The sequence below is a fragment of the Myzus persicae genome, unplaced genomic scaffold (genome assembly GCF_001856785.1).
Source record: "Myzus persicae strain clone G006 unplaced genomic scaffold, MPER_G0061.0, whole genome shotgun sequence".
NCBI lineage: Eukaryota > Metazoa > Arthropoda > Insecta > Hemiptera > Aphididae > Myzus > Myzus persicae.
This window is the reverse complement of record NW_019104028.1, coordinates 1-21,178: the sequence shown is the minus strand read 5'-3', so window position 1 is coordinate 21,178 and position 21,178 is coordinate 1. Positions and strand designations below refer to the sequence as shown.

Here is a 21,178-nt window from a genome sequence, read left to right as displayed (position 1 = left end):
CAGTTGCCGAAGCTTAAGATCAATAAAAAAAAAAAATTTTAAACATTTTAATCCCACAAGTTTTAAATGAAATGAAACTACTATGAATAATACATTTAAAATTAAAAAATAATAATCATATTTTTTTTTTTATATTTATTATTTTATTATGAAGTCCTTAGAGCCTATAGGCAATTTATTAAATTCAATAATACATTATTATTTATTACTCTTAAGATTAATTAGTATCATACTATATTATCATTTATTCAATTTCCATTTCTTTACGAACTATGTATTGTAATTTAATCTGTATCACTGTGCTCTATATTTTGTAAATAATATGTATTTGGGATATGTTACCCATTTAATTAAATAAATACAATAAAATAAATAAAATTATACAATACCTACTTAAAACTCAGAATGGGGAAATTATGTCCCCCAAAAAAGGTCATAGTCATATACTTTTAAATTGCGGCCTGTGTGTACTTTAAAAATAGGTATCTAAATGCTTTTAAATTTTAAATAACGATAAACGCAAAAATTGTATAACCTTTTAATAATGGATAACGATAAACGCAAAAATTGTATAACGTTTTAATTCTGAATAACAATAAACACAAAAGTTGAATAACGTTTAAATTTTGAATAAAGATAAACTCAAAATTTGTGTAACGTTTTAATTGTAAATAACGTAAAACAAAATTTTTTTTTCAAATGCAAGCCCTGGTCCTAACTCCTAGCCTAACAGTTGTTGTTCTATACAGAAATTATTTACCTGTTTCTTATGTTGGAGACAATTGTTACATGAAATGTTTGCTATTCGTTTTGACAGTTAATTAAAACGATTAAGTATAATGAAAAAAATCAACACATTCCATTTAAATATGAGTTTGTAGGGATGAAAAAAAACATTATAATACTAAATAACTAAACCAGATCGTAAAGTGTTGTATCCATTGAGTATATTAATTATCTACGTAGGTATAGGTACACGCGTATCTGACGCTTTGTTTAAATATCATAGTAAAATAACAACTACGTAGGTATATATATAAGCACGGAATCTCGATTACGCTCCAACAAAACGTTGTAAAATAATACAACGCGAACATTAATTATATAGTGATTAGGATGTAGACCAGTATAAAATACGCGGCGGGATTAAGTTGTAAGAAGAAGCCGACCGAATCGGTTAATGGGAGGAAACTAATTGATCGGAAGATGAAGAAGATCGATTACACCGGCGAAAATCTGCAGTAGGTATCTATACTCATTTTAGCAGCCCGAAAAGTTTCTAGGAACTAAGATTAATAACGGCGACCACAAAAGGATGTTTAAACACTGCAATACGGATGCGAACTTGGCTCGGTATACAGATTACAACAATATTATATTATAATATGGATAGGTATTTATTTAATATCATATAATGACGCAACACTATAAAAGTAAAATAAAAAGTTAAGTGCTACTCATAGGTATGTTCAGCGTTTTGCCGTCATAACAATATAATAATATTATTATGGTCGCTAAAAATATATATTTTTCCGGGAGCAACAACCACAGATTCGCACTACTTAATACCTATATATATATGATATAAAGTATATATATAAACGAAGACGTTGTCCAATTGTATTTCAGTTAGCTACACATCGACTATTGTTATCCTAGCATATAGCTGTGAACGAGACGTGGCGATCTTTAATGGTTTTAACGATATGGTATTTTATCATTTTTATACACGGGAAATGTTATGTTACGTTTTCGCGTGTCTTGTCCGAAAATCTATTAAGAACTCGTTAAGGGTACCATAATTTAGGAGTGCCTGCTGTGGTATCTCGAATTTATTTATATTTCAAGTACAACATCGTCAACATCCGATCTCAAAAATATATCAAAATTTAAAATCGTCCCTTGAATCGAGTTAATAATAATTATAATAATACATTTTTTAAAACAATATCAGTTTCTTATACACGCAAAAAACAAATTTAATATTACTTACAATGTTAATAATAAATAACAATAAACTTACGCATTCTTTGATGTCCGTAGTTATCATATTATACTAATTCGTACACAGACACAGTAATATTATCATTGGAATTTATGAGTACCTCTATCATCTCAGTCTCAGAAATATTATATCCGAATTCATGAGAAGATGACATTCCTTAATCGTCATGGCGCATTCTCCAGATTTCTCCTGCGTATAATTACACACAGACGACTTACCATATTCCCAATTAGCATAATACAAAAATATAATAATGATAGGTAGGCACTTGACGTATTCGTAATAATTTTGTTGGGTCTCATTTTCGTCAACGCTTACCTGTATTTAGGAATTATGTTTGATCCAACGATAACCAAAATAAATTACAGTTGTTCCGCTCATTTATGTTATCTACGTTTTAACGCCATTCATAACACTATAAAATACTAACTAACACACGAGTACACGACAGTATTTTATTATAGTTATTATGGTGTGTCAGTGTACAGCTGACATACCTACAGTGTGTCGAAAGTCTCGCATCTCTGAGACACTATGCCACATCAATCTTTTAATAGAATGCGAGCTTTTCAGCAGTTATCTGTACTAGGAAATTTCAATCAAACGGCATCAGTCATTTCTTCCACATTACTGTCGAAAAAACCACGAGCGTCTAGATAATAATAAATTGATTTTCTACGAGATGATTAAGGTCATATCTGATATCGAGACACCCCACATGCTGTAGTATTATAATGTACCTGGATAGTACATACATTATAATGACTTTAATACATATATGGTATATAGTAAGTAGCGCGACAAAAAAGCTATTGTATGATATTATGTGTATAATAATAATATGGTAACCTCTTTCATGATGATTGTTATAATTGCTTATTTTGAATTTTTTTAATCAACAAATGCACAGACATATTTATCTATTTACACAACATATGAGTATAATATAATATAATATCACATCTCAAGAGTAAATTCGATTTATTGTCCTTTATATATTCTGATACGCACAGGAGAAGCTGTCATGGACAGAGTGTCTTGTTACTTTTTTCCTCTTATACATACTCGTAAATGCCATTTTTTTTCTGTTCAAGCCTTCGAGGAATGCTACAAAATATTTGTTCTATCCAATAAATAAATTTAAAATCAAACACGATGGAATTTTTAAGAAGTTTGTTTTTTTTAACTCTTCAGTAATTTTTAAAACACAGTTTGAAGATCGTGCTGCAATAAAACTGCTGAAAACGTCGACATTTACTGTAGGTACATTCGTTTGCAATAAAATGTGTTTCTCTTCATTTTTATATATTTCAAAAAACACCGAATCCGTATCGATTATAGTATTACAAATATTATGATAGTTAAATAATAATAATCTAAAGAATGTTTGTTTTAATTTAATGACTTTTTAAGAGGAGACACGACTGTATACCAGCGTAGGTATATTTATTTCATGCATAACAAGCGCATCGTTGACATCAAAGTAATCAGTCAATAAATAAATATATCTGTAAAGTATTTATTTTATATATAGTATCAAGTATGAAATAATGTATTGTCTCCAGATATTCTACCAATTGAATCGCATTCCAGCCATTCGCAATTCGAGAAAAAATTGTATTATGCATGAGCAATTTTAAACAACACTAACAATGTTCATTTCCATATATTTCCAATATTTTATTCCAATTTGTTTCAGATTTTGATTACCTCGATAATTTCCCTTTTATCAAAAGATAAGACCTAAATAATATAGTTTATGCCAAAGTCACTATAACTCTATTTATCCTTAATTATTATCCAAAAACATATTAATAACCCACAGGCACAATAATTATTACAATAATTTACAATCTGTATGTTTATAGTTATTTATTTGTTGTATAATTTTACAAGATAAAAGTCCGATTTTAAGAAAAATAAATTGTTTACTCAATATAAGTAGTGTAAAGTTCTAATAAAGTATAATACGAGTGATTAAGTAAATATTATAGCTGTATACCTATACTATTCTAATTCTATATTATTCTTTATTCTTTATATGTAAATAGTTATAGCCATTATTATTGTAAAATTTGTAATATTTGAGACTTTTTCGTTTATAAAATAAACAGAATGTACCTACCAGTTGATTACAGTACAAAATAATAGTAATTTAAAACGGTTATAAATATATTTTTATAAAGCTAAGTAAATTAGAACAGAGATAAGTATTAAAAACAATTGGGTTGAAAAATTAATTTAATGAACATAAAAGTTTATTTAAAATGAACGTATTTCAATAAATCGTGAATGATTTGAATGAGTGACATAATTAATAGTTAATTAATGGTTTTGGCAGACACGCCTATAAATTAAATTATTGCTACAGAAAAGAACCGCGCGTCGTAATCGTTTAAAATGTTCTACTCGCAAAGGATCAGCGTATCCCTTAATATTATTAAGACATCCTTAATCGCAACAGCCACGGTTCTGTTATAGGTACCTACTATATGACCCTATGATATTAAAAACTAAATACGTACAATATATAAATCTATAAATTACCTACCAAAAATAAGACATTGAAAAACAGCGTTATTAATATTGAATGAAAAATGTGTGTAATACTTTTGTTAACATATTTTAACGAAAGGTACTCCGAAAAATCCACTTCTCTGTATAATATATATTAAGGAAAACGGTTTGAGTTGCTTAAAGTATTATTTTCTGCAGTGCTAAATTCGTCTGCTGCGCGTGTATACACCACTATTACTCAATCCCTTAACCAAAAGACAATTTCAATGCTACGGAAATTAAAATTATAATTTATTTGTTTTACCGCTTAATGACTACCGCTCGAAGCAATTAATATTTAAAAGTTGTACTAAACATTACACGCGATTCGCATAATAGCTGTTTCTAATCCGCCCCGTTTTCACTAAATACTAGTTACCAACTACGTGTGCAATAATAATTTTATGTATGATGAAAAACCGCAAACTTTAAAAATATCACGTATAGTAATAAATATTAAGCGTCGTCGACTCGTAAACACTCTTAAACCAAGTCGATATTATCTATTTGAATTCGACTTTAGAAATCGCAATAAATATTGTTCGTATTTTAATTGCAATGTACCTTGTATTGCATCCTTGGAATACATATATAACAGCACAATATACTCTAAAATAGTATTGATCGAGCTTCAAGCTCATAAAAAATGGTTAATAATATGAATATATGATATATATTATGATTTAATCAAAACTTTCGGCTACTCTTAATAATATTATCATTTAATAATCATAAAATATATTAGTAAAATACTATATATTTTATGATAATAATTAATAATGTATACAATAAAAATATAAGGTGTAGGTATCATGGTTACAATATTATATATAATTTAATTTTTTTTAATAATATCCTGCATGGTGCATGTTATGAATATTAACTACCACAGCGAGCTGTCATTTAATCATATAGAACCCGGAGCCGGGAATGGTGTGTTAAAGAGGACGTCGTACCCACGTGTGTTGACTCCACCTTACTCTAACACATAACATAAAGGCAATTTTACGTTCAGAAGAATCCATTTTTCTCTGTTATTTTTAATATTAGAGTGAATTGACGTAGGTATTATCAAATTTAAAGGTAAGAATATACATTATATAGGGTACCTCGTAGGTTATTTTATACTTTAATTTTGGAACAAGTCACGAACTTTTTAAAATTATACATTGTGTGTTAATTTTAAAATGCTCATAACTCGTTTCAAAATTAAAATACAAAAAACCAAGTTGGGGCCCAAGATAATAAATTCTTACCTTTAAATTTTATAATACCTGAAATAATATAAACTTAACTTTAAATTTAGTACAATATGTCAATTTACTTTAATATTAAAAATAAAATAATACCACTAGTAGAGTCGTAACACAAAAAATCTATATGAGCTTCCAGATTTTCAATGCAGTTTTTTCTTAGTTCATATTAGAGCCACTTTACATGATATATGTTATTGAATTTGCAGAGAAGACAGTATAAACAGTGTTTATACGGAGAGTTTTTTTACACATTATTTTTATAATGAGTTTAAATAATTTTTAAATAATTTTAAATTTAAAATTCATAAAACTCGTTGAAAAATAAATATATGAAAAAAATCTTTGCAGTATTACATGGTTTATATACTCCTCCAAAAACTAGATGTTAATAATAATAATATGTAAATTTGCTCTGATTATATTGACTATGAATAAACCGTAATAAGAATCCCGTAAGGAGTTACATAGATTTTCTACGTTACGCCTATGTATAAGACAGAGAAAACAGCGAGTAGAAAGCATCCTCCGAGAAAGCGATGGGTGTCACGATAAAGCGACATAAACGTCATAAACGCATACCGGGTGACGGGTACGTAGTTGCAGTATTAAATATTATAACAATGGCCGTTTCACCACCGTGCCATAATTTATATTTTTTATTATTTAGGTTTAATTATCTCTTGTCGTTCGGTCAGAAATCGTCGTTGGGACCCCAAGCCATGATCGTGTTTAACGGTGCCAGGTCTTGAGTGCTCCACGGCCTCAACATGTTGTTGCCACTGATGCAATAACACTGTTGCTCCTTGTTATCCCTGTGGTCTTCCCGTTTGTCCGGCTGTGCTGATTGGCCTCTTTTCACCGCGAAATTCTGTGTGGGCGTCACGCTGGAAACCATTGTGAAATAAAAACAAAATAATCCGTACACCGTTAATATTAACTATTAAGTACATTGTAATATTATAAGTTTATAACTGTTTGACGCAAAACAAATATATTTTTTCGAAGCAAGACTATATAGAGCAATAAACCGAATTTACAGAATATTTTATCATCTCGGTAGGACATGTCACATGTCTAATGTTTATCAAAAAAAAAATGGTGACTTTTATTTTATTTTTTTATTTTATAGATCTTTATGAAGCTTCGGCGACATGGGCTTTTAGCTTTAAACTTACATTAATATGACTTCTATTATTCTAATTCTTATTGAGGTATATACATAGTATGTTAATGGAATTTTAATTATTATAGGTATGGCTGTGGTAGTTAACCGTTCTAAAGTAATCGTCGAGAGATTTGAATTCATTTAAATAATTGATACATTTATCATCAGTGATTATACCATTAACTAAATAAATAAATGTATATATATGTGGGTTTAAAAAGGTATATTTAATTCAATGAGTTGGTCAATTAATTACCAAGTTATATAATGTACTTTAAAAAATACTTTATTATTATACTTATCGCAGATTTAGTCAAAATCTCTTCCATAACTTTCATCACTTTTTTTGTAATTTAATGTTACTTATTTTGTTCTTTGTAATTAATTATAAAACCTAATACCGAAAAAAAATTATGATTTTTACTACTAACATTATTTTTTGAACCATTTTGTTTTTATTTTTATTTTGAATGGACCAAAGAGTAGGAAAATCACCTCCAGGAAAGTTATAGACAAATTTAAGACTAATATTTTTAGTTTATATCAATTTCAGGATAGGATTTTGAATGTGGTGTACGTGATAATAAGTATAGGTACTTTTGATTTGAAAACGAAAATAGTAATAACTAATAATAAATATTAATATTGAAATAAAAATTTATTTTTTCATAAATTATACATAATTATTACGTGAATTGTTAAAATTCCCTATAAAATAAAACCTCCTATATATTTCAACCCAAATAAAATTTATTTATCAGGTATACATGCATTTTTTAAACGACTATGAACAAAATATTACTTATGTTTCGAAAATGATCTTTGTGTATCAAATTATTAAATACTTACCGATTGATTTTTGCAGTTTTTGGTCTTATTATCGGTCGTTCGTTTTTTTCGATGATACCAATACCTCCAGTTTGAGTTGAAATACTTCTTGTGATTACAATTTCTTTGCTGTATTTATCTACTGAAATGTCCTGACTCTCAAAACCATACATGCTTAAATTTTTAGATTGCTTGTTTAACAGTTTTCTATTTGTAATTGTGTTACCGGCAGTTGGAATTTTAGTTCTATCATTTTTTACTAGCATTTAAAAATAAATTATTAAAAACATACTTAAGGAAATATAACAATCAATTTACTTACAATCATTTTGTTGCTCTAAATTAACCGATATCGGTTTTATAGAATCTTGGTTCTGAATAAATATTTTTCAAATAAATACATTTAAATTTAAAGATGATTTTATAAATGTATCTTTTTTAAATGAACTGTTAACATTTAACTAAAACTTACTGCAATTTTTGCTGCTGCATTCGCCACTATTTCGACTTGGCTTTTATCAATATTTTTATCACTTTCCGACATTATTACTAACTGTCTTAAAGGATCATGTAATTCTGAAAAAAAATTACTTACAACAATCAATATTTTTTAACTATTAAATATCCCAACATTTATGTATCAATTAAAGTAGGCAGGTACCATCAATCGATTGATCTTTTGTCAGGGTCATGTCTAAATCATGAGCTACAGCAATCGCGTCTAGTGCTGCTCCTAGTGCACCAGAGAGCCGAATTTGGTCATCTTTTGCTTCAGAATAAGACTTGCTTTTATTTTTTGTTCTAATTACAAAATTGAAGAGAAATTATTTGATTTTAATTAAATTTTTAAATACATAAGTATAACTGAAATAATTACATTGATACACTTTTAGCGACCGGAGAAGACGCTGATAGAGACGATCGTTTCCAAATCATATCTCTTAAATTTTGGCCAGTGCCTTCTAATCTACGAAGCTCTTGAATGACCAACTTTCCACTTTTCTTAAGTATAAAATACATTTCAATTTTTATTAGTAAAAATTAAAAAACAAAATATCTTAATTTGTTCAACATTTGTATTTTACCAGTGAAAAACACTAACAAAACGAGTTAAGGAAAAAATAAACGGTATCATACAAAAGAGCTAAAATCCCTGATTTACATATAGAACTATATTTTAAAAAAAAGACAAACGCATAATATTAATATAAAAAAAATAGTATCTGTAGGTTACGAAAGAGCGTCAGAGTTTTTGTGTTATAACATTATTATATTGTAAGTTCCTATACATATATGTAGTAAGCATTGGTATTCACGTAATCTATATCGTAATGAAAAATTATTTTCTCAAAACAATTAAAATTATACACGTTTTATGAATTTGATTTAATGAACAAAAATATACATTTTTAAGGTTATGTTATATTATTTAGATTATTTCCTATACATAAAATATTAATACTGTAGCAAATTATATTTCTTTTTAACATCTTTGATGCCTGTGTCATACATCAATATTTAACATTAAGTAAAAAAATTATTAAAAAAATGTCAGATATTTTGCATTTAAGAAAAATATGACAAGGTACCTTCCAATTTATGACTGCGCCTTTTCGCTGTTTCGCTCGTGTTTGACTTTTACATTTAATTACCATGAATCCTCTTTGTTCTGGATTTACGTCGTCACCGGGTGCCAGCTGAATGCTATATTCTTCGAGGTAATTCCTGGCTGCTTTTTGTGGTACAGCTCTCTCGAGAGTAACTACAATCTTAGCCCACTGAAATAAGGAAATCAAATTAGTTATTGTTTTTGTATTGGTATGTACTATACTACAATAGACTATACGTATAACTGTATAAGTTTAATATTAATACAGAACAACATAATAAGTATACGACCCAATATTATTGTGTTTCACCTGTTTCATCCATTCTTTTTCGCTCTGTTCGATGACGTGCGCATAAGTGTTTCCCATCATAGCTATTAACATGTTAAGTAATAAAATGGGCACCAACACCATGAAAACCGTAAACACAGTTTTGCTGAGAGCGGGGTATACGGTGTAACTCAAATCCGCGTACTATATACATAAAACGTAACGTACTGTAGTATAAATTATCATTAGGTGTTATGTCAAAGGAAATCAGCCGTAACTCACATTGTAGTCACCCATAGTAATTTGAAATAAGGCCATCCATGTAGAAGGGTAAGATTTATATAACGACGTACTGACGTCTGGCGATCCTTTGTAGAGAAAAAAAAACGATTGCGTAAAACCAGACAAAATTACTGAGTAGATGACGAAAAAGGTTAACATGTCTCCTGTGATCATCAAGTACACCATAGTTACGAAAGGACCAGTCAGGCGTATAGCGCTAAAGCAATTTATTCAATGTATTACTCATTAACAAACATTGTTTTTGTCTTATATCATGTATAACGCTAAATTATTTATCATTATCATTATTAGAGTACGGATTTTAAAGCAATAAAAAACTAAAATAAAGCACTAAAAAAAAAGCAATAAAGCTGTCTAAATCTTCCAAAAAAGCTTTAAAAAAAGCATTAAAAATAGGTTTTTAAAAAAAATTTATCACAAAAAAAGTATTAAAATTATTTTAAAAAAAAAGGTATTATAATAAACTTATTAACAACCCTGCTTCTCCGAGTTTTCATTCTTCCACAATTATTAATCTGTAAATTGAATTTATTCTATTTAAGATAATTTATAAAAAATAAATTAAATAATAGTTATGAAATGATTTTTTTTACCTATATCATGGGAGTTGCATTGGACAATCAAAACTTTTTTCAAGTTTTCAAATAAAAATTTTCTACGACGATCGGACAATATATGCTTGTATTTTGAAAAACTACGTTCGACGTCAACAGATGTAATAGGAGCAAATTTGTAATGTATTAAATCATCACATGTTAAGTCTTCAGGAAGTTCCTCTCTTGATACTTTTTCGCCTTTTAGAATATTTGATATTATGGTAAGAATTTTAAATCCCGAATTTTTGTTTAGTACATCATCAAGTTTTTTTGTAACCGTTTCTCCCGTTTTTCCCAAAGCTTGTTTAATTTGTTGTTTAACCTTTTCTATACAACACACGGATTCTGATAATAGCATCCCAGATGTTTCTAAACGTGTAATTTCAGTAGCCAAAAATCCAAAATTACTTTTTATTTAGATTAAATTTTCTTCAATTTCTGGGTTTTCGACTAATTTTTGTGTTTATTGTCGTTTCAAGATAAAATAATCTACTATATTCAATAAGCTATATACGTATCTAAATTACATCGATAAACATACCGAGACATAACATAACGAGATAAAATCGATTGAGCCAGCCATATACAATATACGATATTGGAAAACACATTATTTTACAATAAAATAAAAATTAACATTTCAAATACGTTTATTTAGAACACATTTTGAAAAATGTACCAAAAATGCCCAAAAAAGCATAAATATTCAAAAAACGCAAAAAAAGCACAAAAAAAAAGCAAAATAAAATGTCGTGCATAGTAGTATAGCAGTATAAATCGAATTTGTAGCTGACATAGCTTCGTTTTAGAGCAATAGAAAAAAAAGGCAAATGCCTTCATAATCCATACTCTAATCATTATTATATAAAATACCCAGCAAAAAACATTAACAAAAACCACGATCCGGGAACGGCGAATACTAATATGGCTTCCTCAGTCTGTTTGTCACCCATCATCCTGGGTGGTATACAACCCAATATTAATAAATTTGAAATCAGAAATATCAGTTTGGCCGGTTCTTTGAACTATAATCGAAAGTGCTGTTAATATTTAGCAATTAATTCAAAACGTTTTGCTTAGCCATTTACCGTTTGTTTTAAAAATCCTACCAGACCTTGATTGAGTATTTCTCCACCTTGCTGAACGATTAAATATGACAGCACTCCGACTACTGTTCCGCCTTCAAAACAATACCTTGCCACGTCTTGCCAGTCTTCTGCTTCTCCTAACAATGGTTTGTCCTGGTCCACGGGTCTTAGGTATATAGAAATACTCAACATGATTAAATGGATGGATAATATAACTAAACGTTTCATAAATTGTTTCTTTGGCCGAACAAAAAAACAAAATAAAAATCGTATAATTTAACCAATTGCGCATTTAAATACAATTAGTAATACTAATAATGGAGATATATACCCGAGCAAAAGTTTTCCACTTTTCTTCTAATAATTTTTGAATTATGCCTCCATCGAGCATGTCTAAATGTTCTTCTTTTGTACCATCCAAAATTATAAACAATACTGAATTCCAATCTACGATGTCGTAATGATATTTCAAAATAATATTTTATTCAATTACCTAACTAAATTCTGTATAGATTAACGAACTTGTTCTTCCGTCTGGAAGTAATGTGTCTAAAGCACTTAAAGGATACGCCGAACATGTAATATTACTATATCTCCAAAATTCCCTTGCACTTAGTTCCAACATTTCACGGAAAACACTAGTTCTTGCAAGTTTACACGATAGAGTTAAAGGTGTTAGTCCTGCCACGTTCATTATACCATTACTTGCCGGCACTTTAGGGTGCTTCAAAGCATAACCAAACATACTCTGGGCAAATAAATAAATTGCAAATGTATATATTCCCTTTATAGATACTTATAGGTACACATTTAAATATTAAGTCTTTTTTTAGTTTTTTTTTTGTGAAGGGGGAGGGGGGAGTATAGTAAGCTTTTTGATATTCTGAAGTCTTTTTAAACTATAATAAATTATATGTTAACACAGTGAAAATCACTTTTTTTAGTCTATGATATGTGTACATTTTTACAAAATTAGATACAAATCATTTCAAAATCAAATAATTTTAATTACCTAATCATTTGACAATACTTTGTATACATTTTTATTATTAGCTATAGTTAAAACGTATTAACTATTTCATAAAAATAGAACAACAGTATAACACACTAATTAAGTTGTATTTTATAATTTAAAATATACATTAATTTATGTTTAAAATTAAACACATCAGCATTAATTAGGTAGAGTATAAGTTATTAATTGCCTTCAAATGGTCTTAAGGGCAATTCTAGGTCATGACATTTTTTAGATCACTACTATTTCCTTTTCTTTCTTTTAAGCCTCCCTATTAGTATGAATAAAATATAAAAATGAAACAAAGTGGATCTCTACTGTAATATAAATTATAATTGTAATTTGATAAAAAAAAAACTCGGATACCTACCTATAGTATAAAAAAAAGTACATTGTACATCCATAATTGCATAAATAAGAATAAAAAATAATTACTGTAATTACTGTAATTATACTTATTCTGTACTGAACTAGTCTTACTGTTTATTTAATTATTCAAAAAAAAAAACTGCTATTCGTCACTCTGCTATGTATAAGATTCCGACTTTTAAATTGCAAATTAATATGCAAGTCACAGCTGTAGAGTAGTTAAATGGGTTAAATTTTAATTCAATAACTAAGCATCATTGTACTGTGATGTGCATGCATAGGAAAAACGAATCTCAGCAGATACAGTGGCACTGTGCACAGTCTTTATTTGTAAGGATAGGCTTTAAAATGATTTGTATATAATTGTATATTTGTATATAACTATTAAATGTTAAAAGTGCAGTAAGATAATTTTTTCGATGAACATCCAGGTAATAATAAATAAATAAAATAAAAATAAAAATAAAAATATAATAAAATAAATAATATTATAGTAAAATATTATATTATATTTTAACATAATTAAATAAATTGATCTCGATTGCCTAATCAACGTAGGCTACCGCTTACGACCGACCCAACTTCTGTCTCCAGAAAATTGCTCAATAAAATAAGAAATACACCCATAGCACAATCTGCGTGTGGTTTTTACAGTTACTTTAAAAATAAATTGTCTGAACCACTCACTCGGCCGTCTTAATTATAGTCAATAATTATATATATTTGTTATGTTTCATTTATTTCCGGGAGGATTCGGGTAGTATGGTACAGCTATAATATATGTTCCAAGTATTAATTTATAATATTAGGTGTAAAAACATTACAAAGTTATGCATGGGTAGATGGTGTCAATCTGTTTTATTGTAAATAGTATTAGTCGTGTTCAAAAATAAAATAAAACACACCTAATTCACAACAACTGAATTTAGAATATTATATAATTATTAATTACATTATATATTGCACGTATTTGGACATGGTTCGATTTGCTGCCGAACAATATTTAATTACTTACCAGTTTGTCACAAACGACCACCATATGGAGAATCATATTTCCAAACGAGTCCTGGGCGTCAGGGTTTGCTCCAGCATCAATCAACAGGTTATATACCGTTTGGTTTCCGCAACAAGCAGCCCACGCTAACGGTAGCTCTCCGAGATACGCTAGACCCTCGTAATCCGTGTGTTTGTTATTGATTTCTTTATTCTGTTGATCGCGTGGTAAGAAAAAGCTCCCTAAATCGTGTAATATATTATTTCCAATATATTTTAATATTTAGGCGTCAGATTTATTAGTAGGTTGATATAATATGATTATATGAAGTATATACCTATGGCTCTTTGACAAATATTTGCTCCAGCATCAACCAAGTCTTGGATTAAATCGTTGTTGTTGTAAGCAATAGACAAATGTAATGCACTGGCGCCTATGAATAGTTAAGTACAAAAATTAAGACTATAAATAAAATAATAATATCAAGATGTATGAAACCATCATGCGACCTATAACTGCACAGTATGAACTTTACAAGTTAATTTGATGTCTTCAATAGAATATGCCAACACTGTCGTGAAAAATAGACGGACGAATACTCACAGGATGAAATCATTTATAAGTCATGTTTAAACAGTGTTTACTACACTACGACGTACCGAGATATTCTTCACCTTCCACAACATCTTGACTTAACATCGGGTAGTGTTTGAGAAGTAGTCGGGAGAGCCGAGTGTGTATCACAGTATCGCATATGATTAATACGTGCAACAGACTTTCGCCTAATGATCCTCTGTATTGCATTTGCCAGCACGCCACGTGGTCCACCCATCTTGTCAACGGATCGTGAGGGCCCGGCCTTTCCTCAACATTAACGGCCACCTAAATATGGAAATAACGAATGCTTTCACAGTTGCACAGTGTATATAAGTATTAAATATTAAGATAGCCGATTGGTAACACGCTACAACCGTGACTCCAAAATAGCCGACGTCAAACGGGCCACGTAACACCTACTATATCATAAAATAGCTATAACAAAATATAATTGTGAATCAGTGACGCCGAAGTCCATGCGAACGTCGGGCCATGGCCCGACCTCTTTTTTTTAAAAATGTGGCCGTGCGGCCACATTTTATTTACATCATAACTTTATCATGAGCATGAGTATATTAAATCCACGTCACCGTGATTATGAGTAAATATATATTAGGGCAGGTACTGAAGGTACTTCTATATTAAATAATTAATATATTGAAGCCGCGAAGTTTCGAAATTTCCCCATCACATTTTCAAAACTTCGGCACCACTGTTGAGAATGTTCAAAATGGCTACAATTTCTTGTTACGTAATATATTTGTGTCCAAAACTCTTGTGGTTTTTATTAAAAAAAACTCTGTACGCGATTGTTATGTTATAGTATTGACCTAAATAATTCGTCCGCAACTAGTATGTATCCTATTGACCCTACTTATAAAATTCTAATCGATCAAAATATGTTGTAAAATAAATTAAATACATAATAGTTTTAAAATAGATCAGAATATAAACAGTAACGTTCATTTTAATTAACATGTACTCTGGTCGTACTGGATCTCAACAAAAAAATATTCAGGTAGGTACCTAGTACCTACTACCAGGGCCGTAAACACGGGGGGAGGTTCAAACCCCTCCCATTCACATTGTATATTGTGGAAAATATAGGTACCTACCAATGTCTAACTAGGTACTTTATTTTGAAGTACTGAGGTATTAGTAAATATTTATTATTTGATTTAAATGATAATATTTTACATAATATCCATAAAAACAATTTTTATAATTGTACATGCTACTAGAGAATGGCTGAAATATTACTTATTAGGCATGGAAATATCTGTTAACTAATAACTCGCCGACAAAAAAATAGATCTAACTATTTATCATTAAATAATGACTTAATACCTGAAGATTATTATCGAATTTCTATATGCATCCCTTTTATTGAATCTTTTATATCACAAATAAAAGAAAGATTTTTATAACTCATCAGAATATTTTTAAAGGTATAACAATCTTAAATTATATTAGGTATCTACTATAAATATATTTATAATTTATATACTTAAGCAATTAAAACAATATTTCAGATTTTCAATGTTTGTTTGATGATACAAATTCGTAAAATAATGCAGATTTTGAGTCTTTAATTAATTTTTATCTCCCTCATATTGATATTACCACAGCTACCTGTGAGCTACAAATTTGGAAAGAAAAAATGAAGCGCATGGTAACCAAGGATGATGAAATGTTGCCATCAAATGCATTACATGCTATCAAGCATTGCGATCCAGTTATATTTCCTAATATATTTGTTTTATTGAAAGTTCTATGTACACTTCCCGTCTCGACTGCAACGCCAGAGAGATCCTTTTCTAGTTTAAAAAGAGTAAAATCCCATCTCAGGAATAGTATGAAAGAGGTAGATTATAATTAATTAAATATGTTGATTTATATTATAATTATTTATTAGACTCTTTGTTGAACAGGATCATCTTAATGGATTGGTGCTCCTGAGTTATTACAGGAATATTGAAATCACACTAGAAGAAAATATATCAGATGAAATGGCCAAAAAGCCGAGAAAAATAGATCTTCTGTTATAATTAAATTATACTATAGCCAATTTCAGTAGTCTAGTATAGTAGTAAATATATCGTGTTAACATATAATGTTTTAAATATTATTTCAATATTATTATGAACCCTCCCCCCCCCATAAAAAATCCTGTCTACGGCACACCCTACTACCTACCTACACCATATTATTTGCATTTTTCTGCATAAATGCTGAACCCGTCAGCACGTAATTAATTGTATCGGTGTAATTATTATGATGGTTGGTCAATTACATACGTACTTTAACGGCTAGTAGACATTATTCTTACGTGTTTACGATTTTGAAATTTCCATCTCAAATAATCATTTCGATTTATCATATGACCTTTACCATTGTTATACATAAGGCCGGGTAATTTTTCAACAATAAATCGTTCCGCTTCGTCTTGGCCACCATTATTATACACGTTGATCAATTCTCCTCCTTTTTTATAATCCGCTAACCTTAAAATGTAATAATATTTACTTTTAATATTTTAACAATATCAAATTCAAATGTAAATAATTTGAATTGCTTACTTATACAACAAACAATCGTCTTCGTTAGACGCTTGAGATATTACTCTATCCAGAACAGATCCTGAAGCTGTTTTCGAGAATGAGAAATCTGTGCAACTCGCACAAGAATTTCCCATTTTTATTTTATTTTATTAAATATCTTTGTTTTATAATTTTATTTATTTTACCAAATAATTACACAATACGTAGTATAAACACCGAGAATACTTTAAACCATCGATCAAATGCATATCGTTTCCCAGGTAACTATAGCCTCTTTGTCAATATTATACCTGCACATATAACAAACTAAACAGCTTTAGATTTTTTCTATGTCCTAACATTTAAAAAAAATTAATTCGATTTTTTAATTAATTTAATCTCACTTTAGTCATGTTTTTAAATTTATAGTAAACAAACATAAAATGCATTATCTTTTACATTAGATGATAAAATCACTACACATATATTTTTTCAAGAGATAATATTAAATTATACATACGAAACATAAAAATATTATATTCATAATGACTGTTGTTATTATATCAAAATTAATTTTATTCCTAAAAAATATTGTTTATAAATTAACGTTTTTCCTTTAATTTTAAGTCACTATAAACTGAATAATATTATTATTAACCAAAAACCAGTAACCAGAAATATTATTGTAAACATTTTTGAATTGAAAAAAAATATTGCATTCCAAACAAACACATTGAATAGTTTTCTTTTTTTCCCAATAGTTTATTATTCGAAAAAATATTCAATAGCCCTATAAAATTGTAACTGTTACTAATATTATATTGTTATAGACATTGCAGTATTTTGTAAAGATGTTCACTTTTATATATCAATAATTTACAATATTAACTGAATTGCTTTAAATGATTGAATTAAAGATTTAAATGTTTTTATATTATTAAAACTTAATGTACCAACATAATTAGTCGTAAGTAATTTCATTATATTTGTTCAAAAAAAAAAAATGTATTTATCGATTTTCATAATTCTTTTTTGACGATAGTATGTTTAAATATAGATCACAAGCTTTCTGTCTAAATATACTAAATAAATTAAAGCATTGGATTAAAATTGTTCTTTTTGCATATTTGTGCAGTCTTCAATTTCCTTAAAATTATGAACGGAGATACGAGTAGTCTTATTACTATAAATAAATTTACATCAAAATAAAACATTTAGAAAATTCGAAATATATACACATTTTATAAGTTTATAACTTAATAAAAGGAGAATTATAGAATCAAAAATATATAATAAACCATAATTTGTATTATAATTCAAACTGCGGAATTATGTTAGAGAAACTAAACTATTTTTATAAATTCTGAGACAAATTATTGTATTGCTTTGTGCTTTCCCCGTTTTCACCCACGCGGCCACGCGTCAGTAGATACCCTACTTTAGCTCTTTAAAAATGTCATAATATGTATACAAAATTAAAAATTATAGGTATCAAAAATATATTATATATATTATAGGTTCTTGAAAATTGTGATAATATTTGTTTTTATAATAAAATAAACCACAATAAAAGAGATTGACCTGAAATATTTTGTTATAAAATATATTTTTAAAACTATTATTTGCTACTTACTTGTTAATACATTATTTATTTTGTTGCACTTTTTGTTTTTACACTTAGAAGAAAACATTACCAAGTTACTCCTTAAACAGTGATGTGGATTATGGGTATTTTTTGAAGAGAAGTTCTTTGAACCTATGCTAGACTTGATCTAGAATCAATGGAAAATCTGAAAATCTATTACTTACAATAAAACTCTGAGTAGCCGTTAAATCGACTATAGCTGCCGAATAAATGAACAATATATTATACTTACTGCACAAAATATGCGTGGAGCAGAGTATAGGTGCCTCCTATACAACACAAAATTCAAAACTCCACTTGTGCGTAACACCATTTGCGCACATTTGATTGATTCACGACTCGTTTGAGCACACAAAATGTGGGTAAGTATACATACGCCATATCTACCACAAAAAAAAAATAATCCCCAAATAATTGTTAGAGCAAATTGTCCTTACCACTTATACAGACTTAAGCCTACAGTGCAAAATGTCTAAAGTATAAGTACGATAGGTAAGTTTTGATTCAACAATCGATTAAGCATCTAAAACCAAAAAAAAAAATTATGAAAACTACTAGGTTGTTAAATATTATGCCCATTTAACACATTTTCATGAGCTTAAATTTAAAATGTTTTGAAAATCTTATAATATCTAGTTCACTTTTAGCTGTATGATACTGGGATATAGCACTGTCTACCACACTACCTGTAAAGTACCATCCGTCCGTTTACCATGGTCAAATTATAATAGTGGTATGAACCTACAGTTTACATTACAATAGTTAAGGACGTCGTTGCAGGTCGGATCAAATCCCAAATTTGAACATGCAAATTTTAATTAAAATGGTAAATTGAAAAACCGGTACTGACACCCTTAACTCAATTAATATTAATAATTCAAAACATACTCGAATTTAATTTTAATTTTAATGAGCCCTTAAGAATGACGTGTGTGAATATATGTTACCGACTCAATTTTTATGTGTGCACGATACACGGACTATAATCTTAAAATTAAAATTAAATTTTACTTTAAAATCTATAAAAACTTATAGTCCGTGACTTAATAATATGATTATAATTTATAGGTACTTAGGGTGACCTCACATTGGTAAAGCAAAACTGCTATAAAGCGACCAAAGTCGCTTTATTTCGACTAATCAAAAAATAAAAACTTTATATTTTATGGAGAACACGCGCACTGATAAAGCGTAGTCAAAACAAAACATTTTTGTCTTCAGTCATGACTAATATTGTTTTATTAAAATAGAACATGCGCTATTTGCATTAATCATTGTCAAGCAGTCACTGGATAATTATATAAAATTATGAAAAATATTATTTATTTATACTAAATTGTCTACAATATAAAGGTAATTATACATAATATATTATATATTATACATTATACATTATACACTATAACTACAAGTACTGAAATACGTAATTTTGAATTGAAAACATTTATTTTATTTTTTGTTTTTATTTTTAAGTAATAATTTGTGGAAAAAATTTAAATATCTATAACATCTGCACAAACTAAATATTTTAACTATAATATATAAGTTCAAAATATGTTAAAGCAACATAAAAAACTTATTTGAAGCATTATTTTAATTACTTTAATCTGGGATTTAAACATAAAGTTTTTCAAGCAGTGGAAATTCAAAAGATGATGAGTGTCACATCAAACTGCAGAAGTCTTTAAAAAATAAAAAAAATTATAAAAATATCGGATAGAATTTAAATTTAAAAATAAAAATGTGAAGGGGGGCATGGGCGCCCGCAGCCAAATGAATTGTAAGAATCAAAATAAAAAAAGTATATAAATATATGATAGAATATAAATTTAAAAATAAAAATGGGAAGGGGTGCATGGGCGCACGAGGGAAAACGAATTTTAAGAATCAAAATAAAAAAAAATTATTAAAAAACATGATAAAGTATAAATTTAAAAATAAAAATGGGAAGGAGTGCATGGGCGCCCGCAGGCAAATCAAATGTAAGAATCAAAATAAAAAAAAATATTTAAAAATACAATAGAATATGAATTTAAAAATAAAAATGGGAAAGGGTGCATGGGCGCCCACGGGCAAAAGGAATTTCAAGTATCAAATTTAAAAAATGTATAATAATGTACATTAAAAACTAATATTAAAGACCGCAGTCTACAATATCAGTATTAATAAACTCATAGCTTTATTGTTAATAATTAGCTGATGAAATAATTAATATTTTGAGGCACTAACTGGCCATCAAAAATTTAAAGAAGGTTTTGAAATAATTGAACTCGAGTTAAATTATGGAAAAAAAATGTAAAGGGAGGCATGAGCGCCCGCAGGCAAATGAATATTAAGAATCAAA

At 28.5% G+C, this 21,178-nt stretch overlaps 2 protein-coding genes across 2 annotated transcripts; one reads left to right on the top strand and one right to left on the bottom strand.

Annotated features, from left to right (window-relative positions):
- Positions 1–5,742: 5,742 nt before the first annotated feature.
- On the bottom strand, positions 5,743–17,494 carry LOC111037779 (transient receptor potential cation channel subfamily V member 5). The gene is made up of 18 exons (XM_022320536.1): positions 17,229–17,494; positions 16,979–17,153; positions 14,712–14,934; positions 14,390–14,485; positions 14,074–14,294; positions 12,197–12,422; positions 12,006–12,121; positions 11,675–11,911; positions 11,460–11,611; positions 9,970–10,186; positions 9,730–9,891; positions 9,400–9,588; positions 8,688–8,812; positions 8,472–8,611; positions 8,283–8,386; positions 8,133–8,184; positions 7,832–8,069; positions 5,743–6,701 (listed from the first exon to the last, which is right to left on the bottom strand). Exons 1-18 carry the CDS (start codon positions 17,342–17,344, stop codon positions 6,509–6,511), a joined length of 2,982 nt encoding a protein of 993 aa, XP_022176228.1. The 5' UTR covers positions 17,345–17,494; the 3' UTR covers positions 5,743–6,508.
- On the top strand, positions 16,213–17,069 carry LOC111037781 (52 kDa repressor of the inhibitor of the protein kinase-like). Its single transcript, XM_022320537.1, has 2 exons — positions 16,213–16,513; positions 16,581–17,069. The coding sequence occupies exons 1-2, from the start codon at positions 16,310–16,312 to the stop codon at positions 16,695–16,697; spliced, it is 321 nt and encodes a 106-aa protein (XP_022176229.1). The 5' UTR covers positions 16,213–16,309; the 3' UTR covers positions 16,698–17,069.
- Positions 17,495–21,178: the final 3,684 nt, after the last annotated feature.

Excerpts from the sequence above, each read along its gene's own strand:
- LOC111037779 (XM_022320536.1), bottom strand. The coding sequence starts at position 17,344 with ATGGGAAATTCTTGTGCGAGTTGCACAGATTTCTCATTCTCGAAAACA. Across the intron at positions 12,423-14,073 it reads TGGTCGTTTGTGACAAACTG|AGTATGTTTGGTTATGCTTT; the intron begins GTAAGTAATTAA and ends TTATTTGCCCAG. Across the intron at positions 9,892-9,969 it reads TTACTATGGGTGACTACAAT|TACGCGGATTTGAGTTACAC; the intron begins GTGAGTTACGGC and ends TTATGTATATAG.
- LOC111037781 (XM_022320537.1), top strand. The coding sequence starts at position 16,310 with ATGAAGCGCATGGTAACCAAGGATGATGAAATGTTGCCATCAAATGCA. Across the intron at positions 16,514-16,580 it reads TCAGGAATAGTATGAAAGAG|GATCATCTTAATGGATTGGT; the intron begins GTAGATTATAAT and ends TTTGTTGAACAG.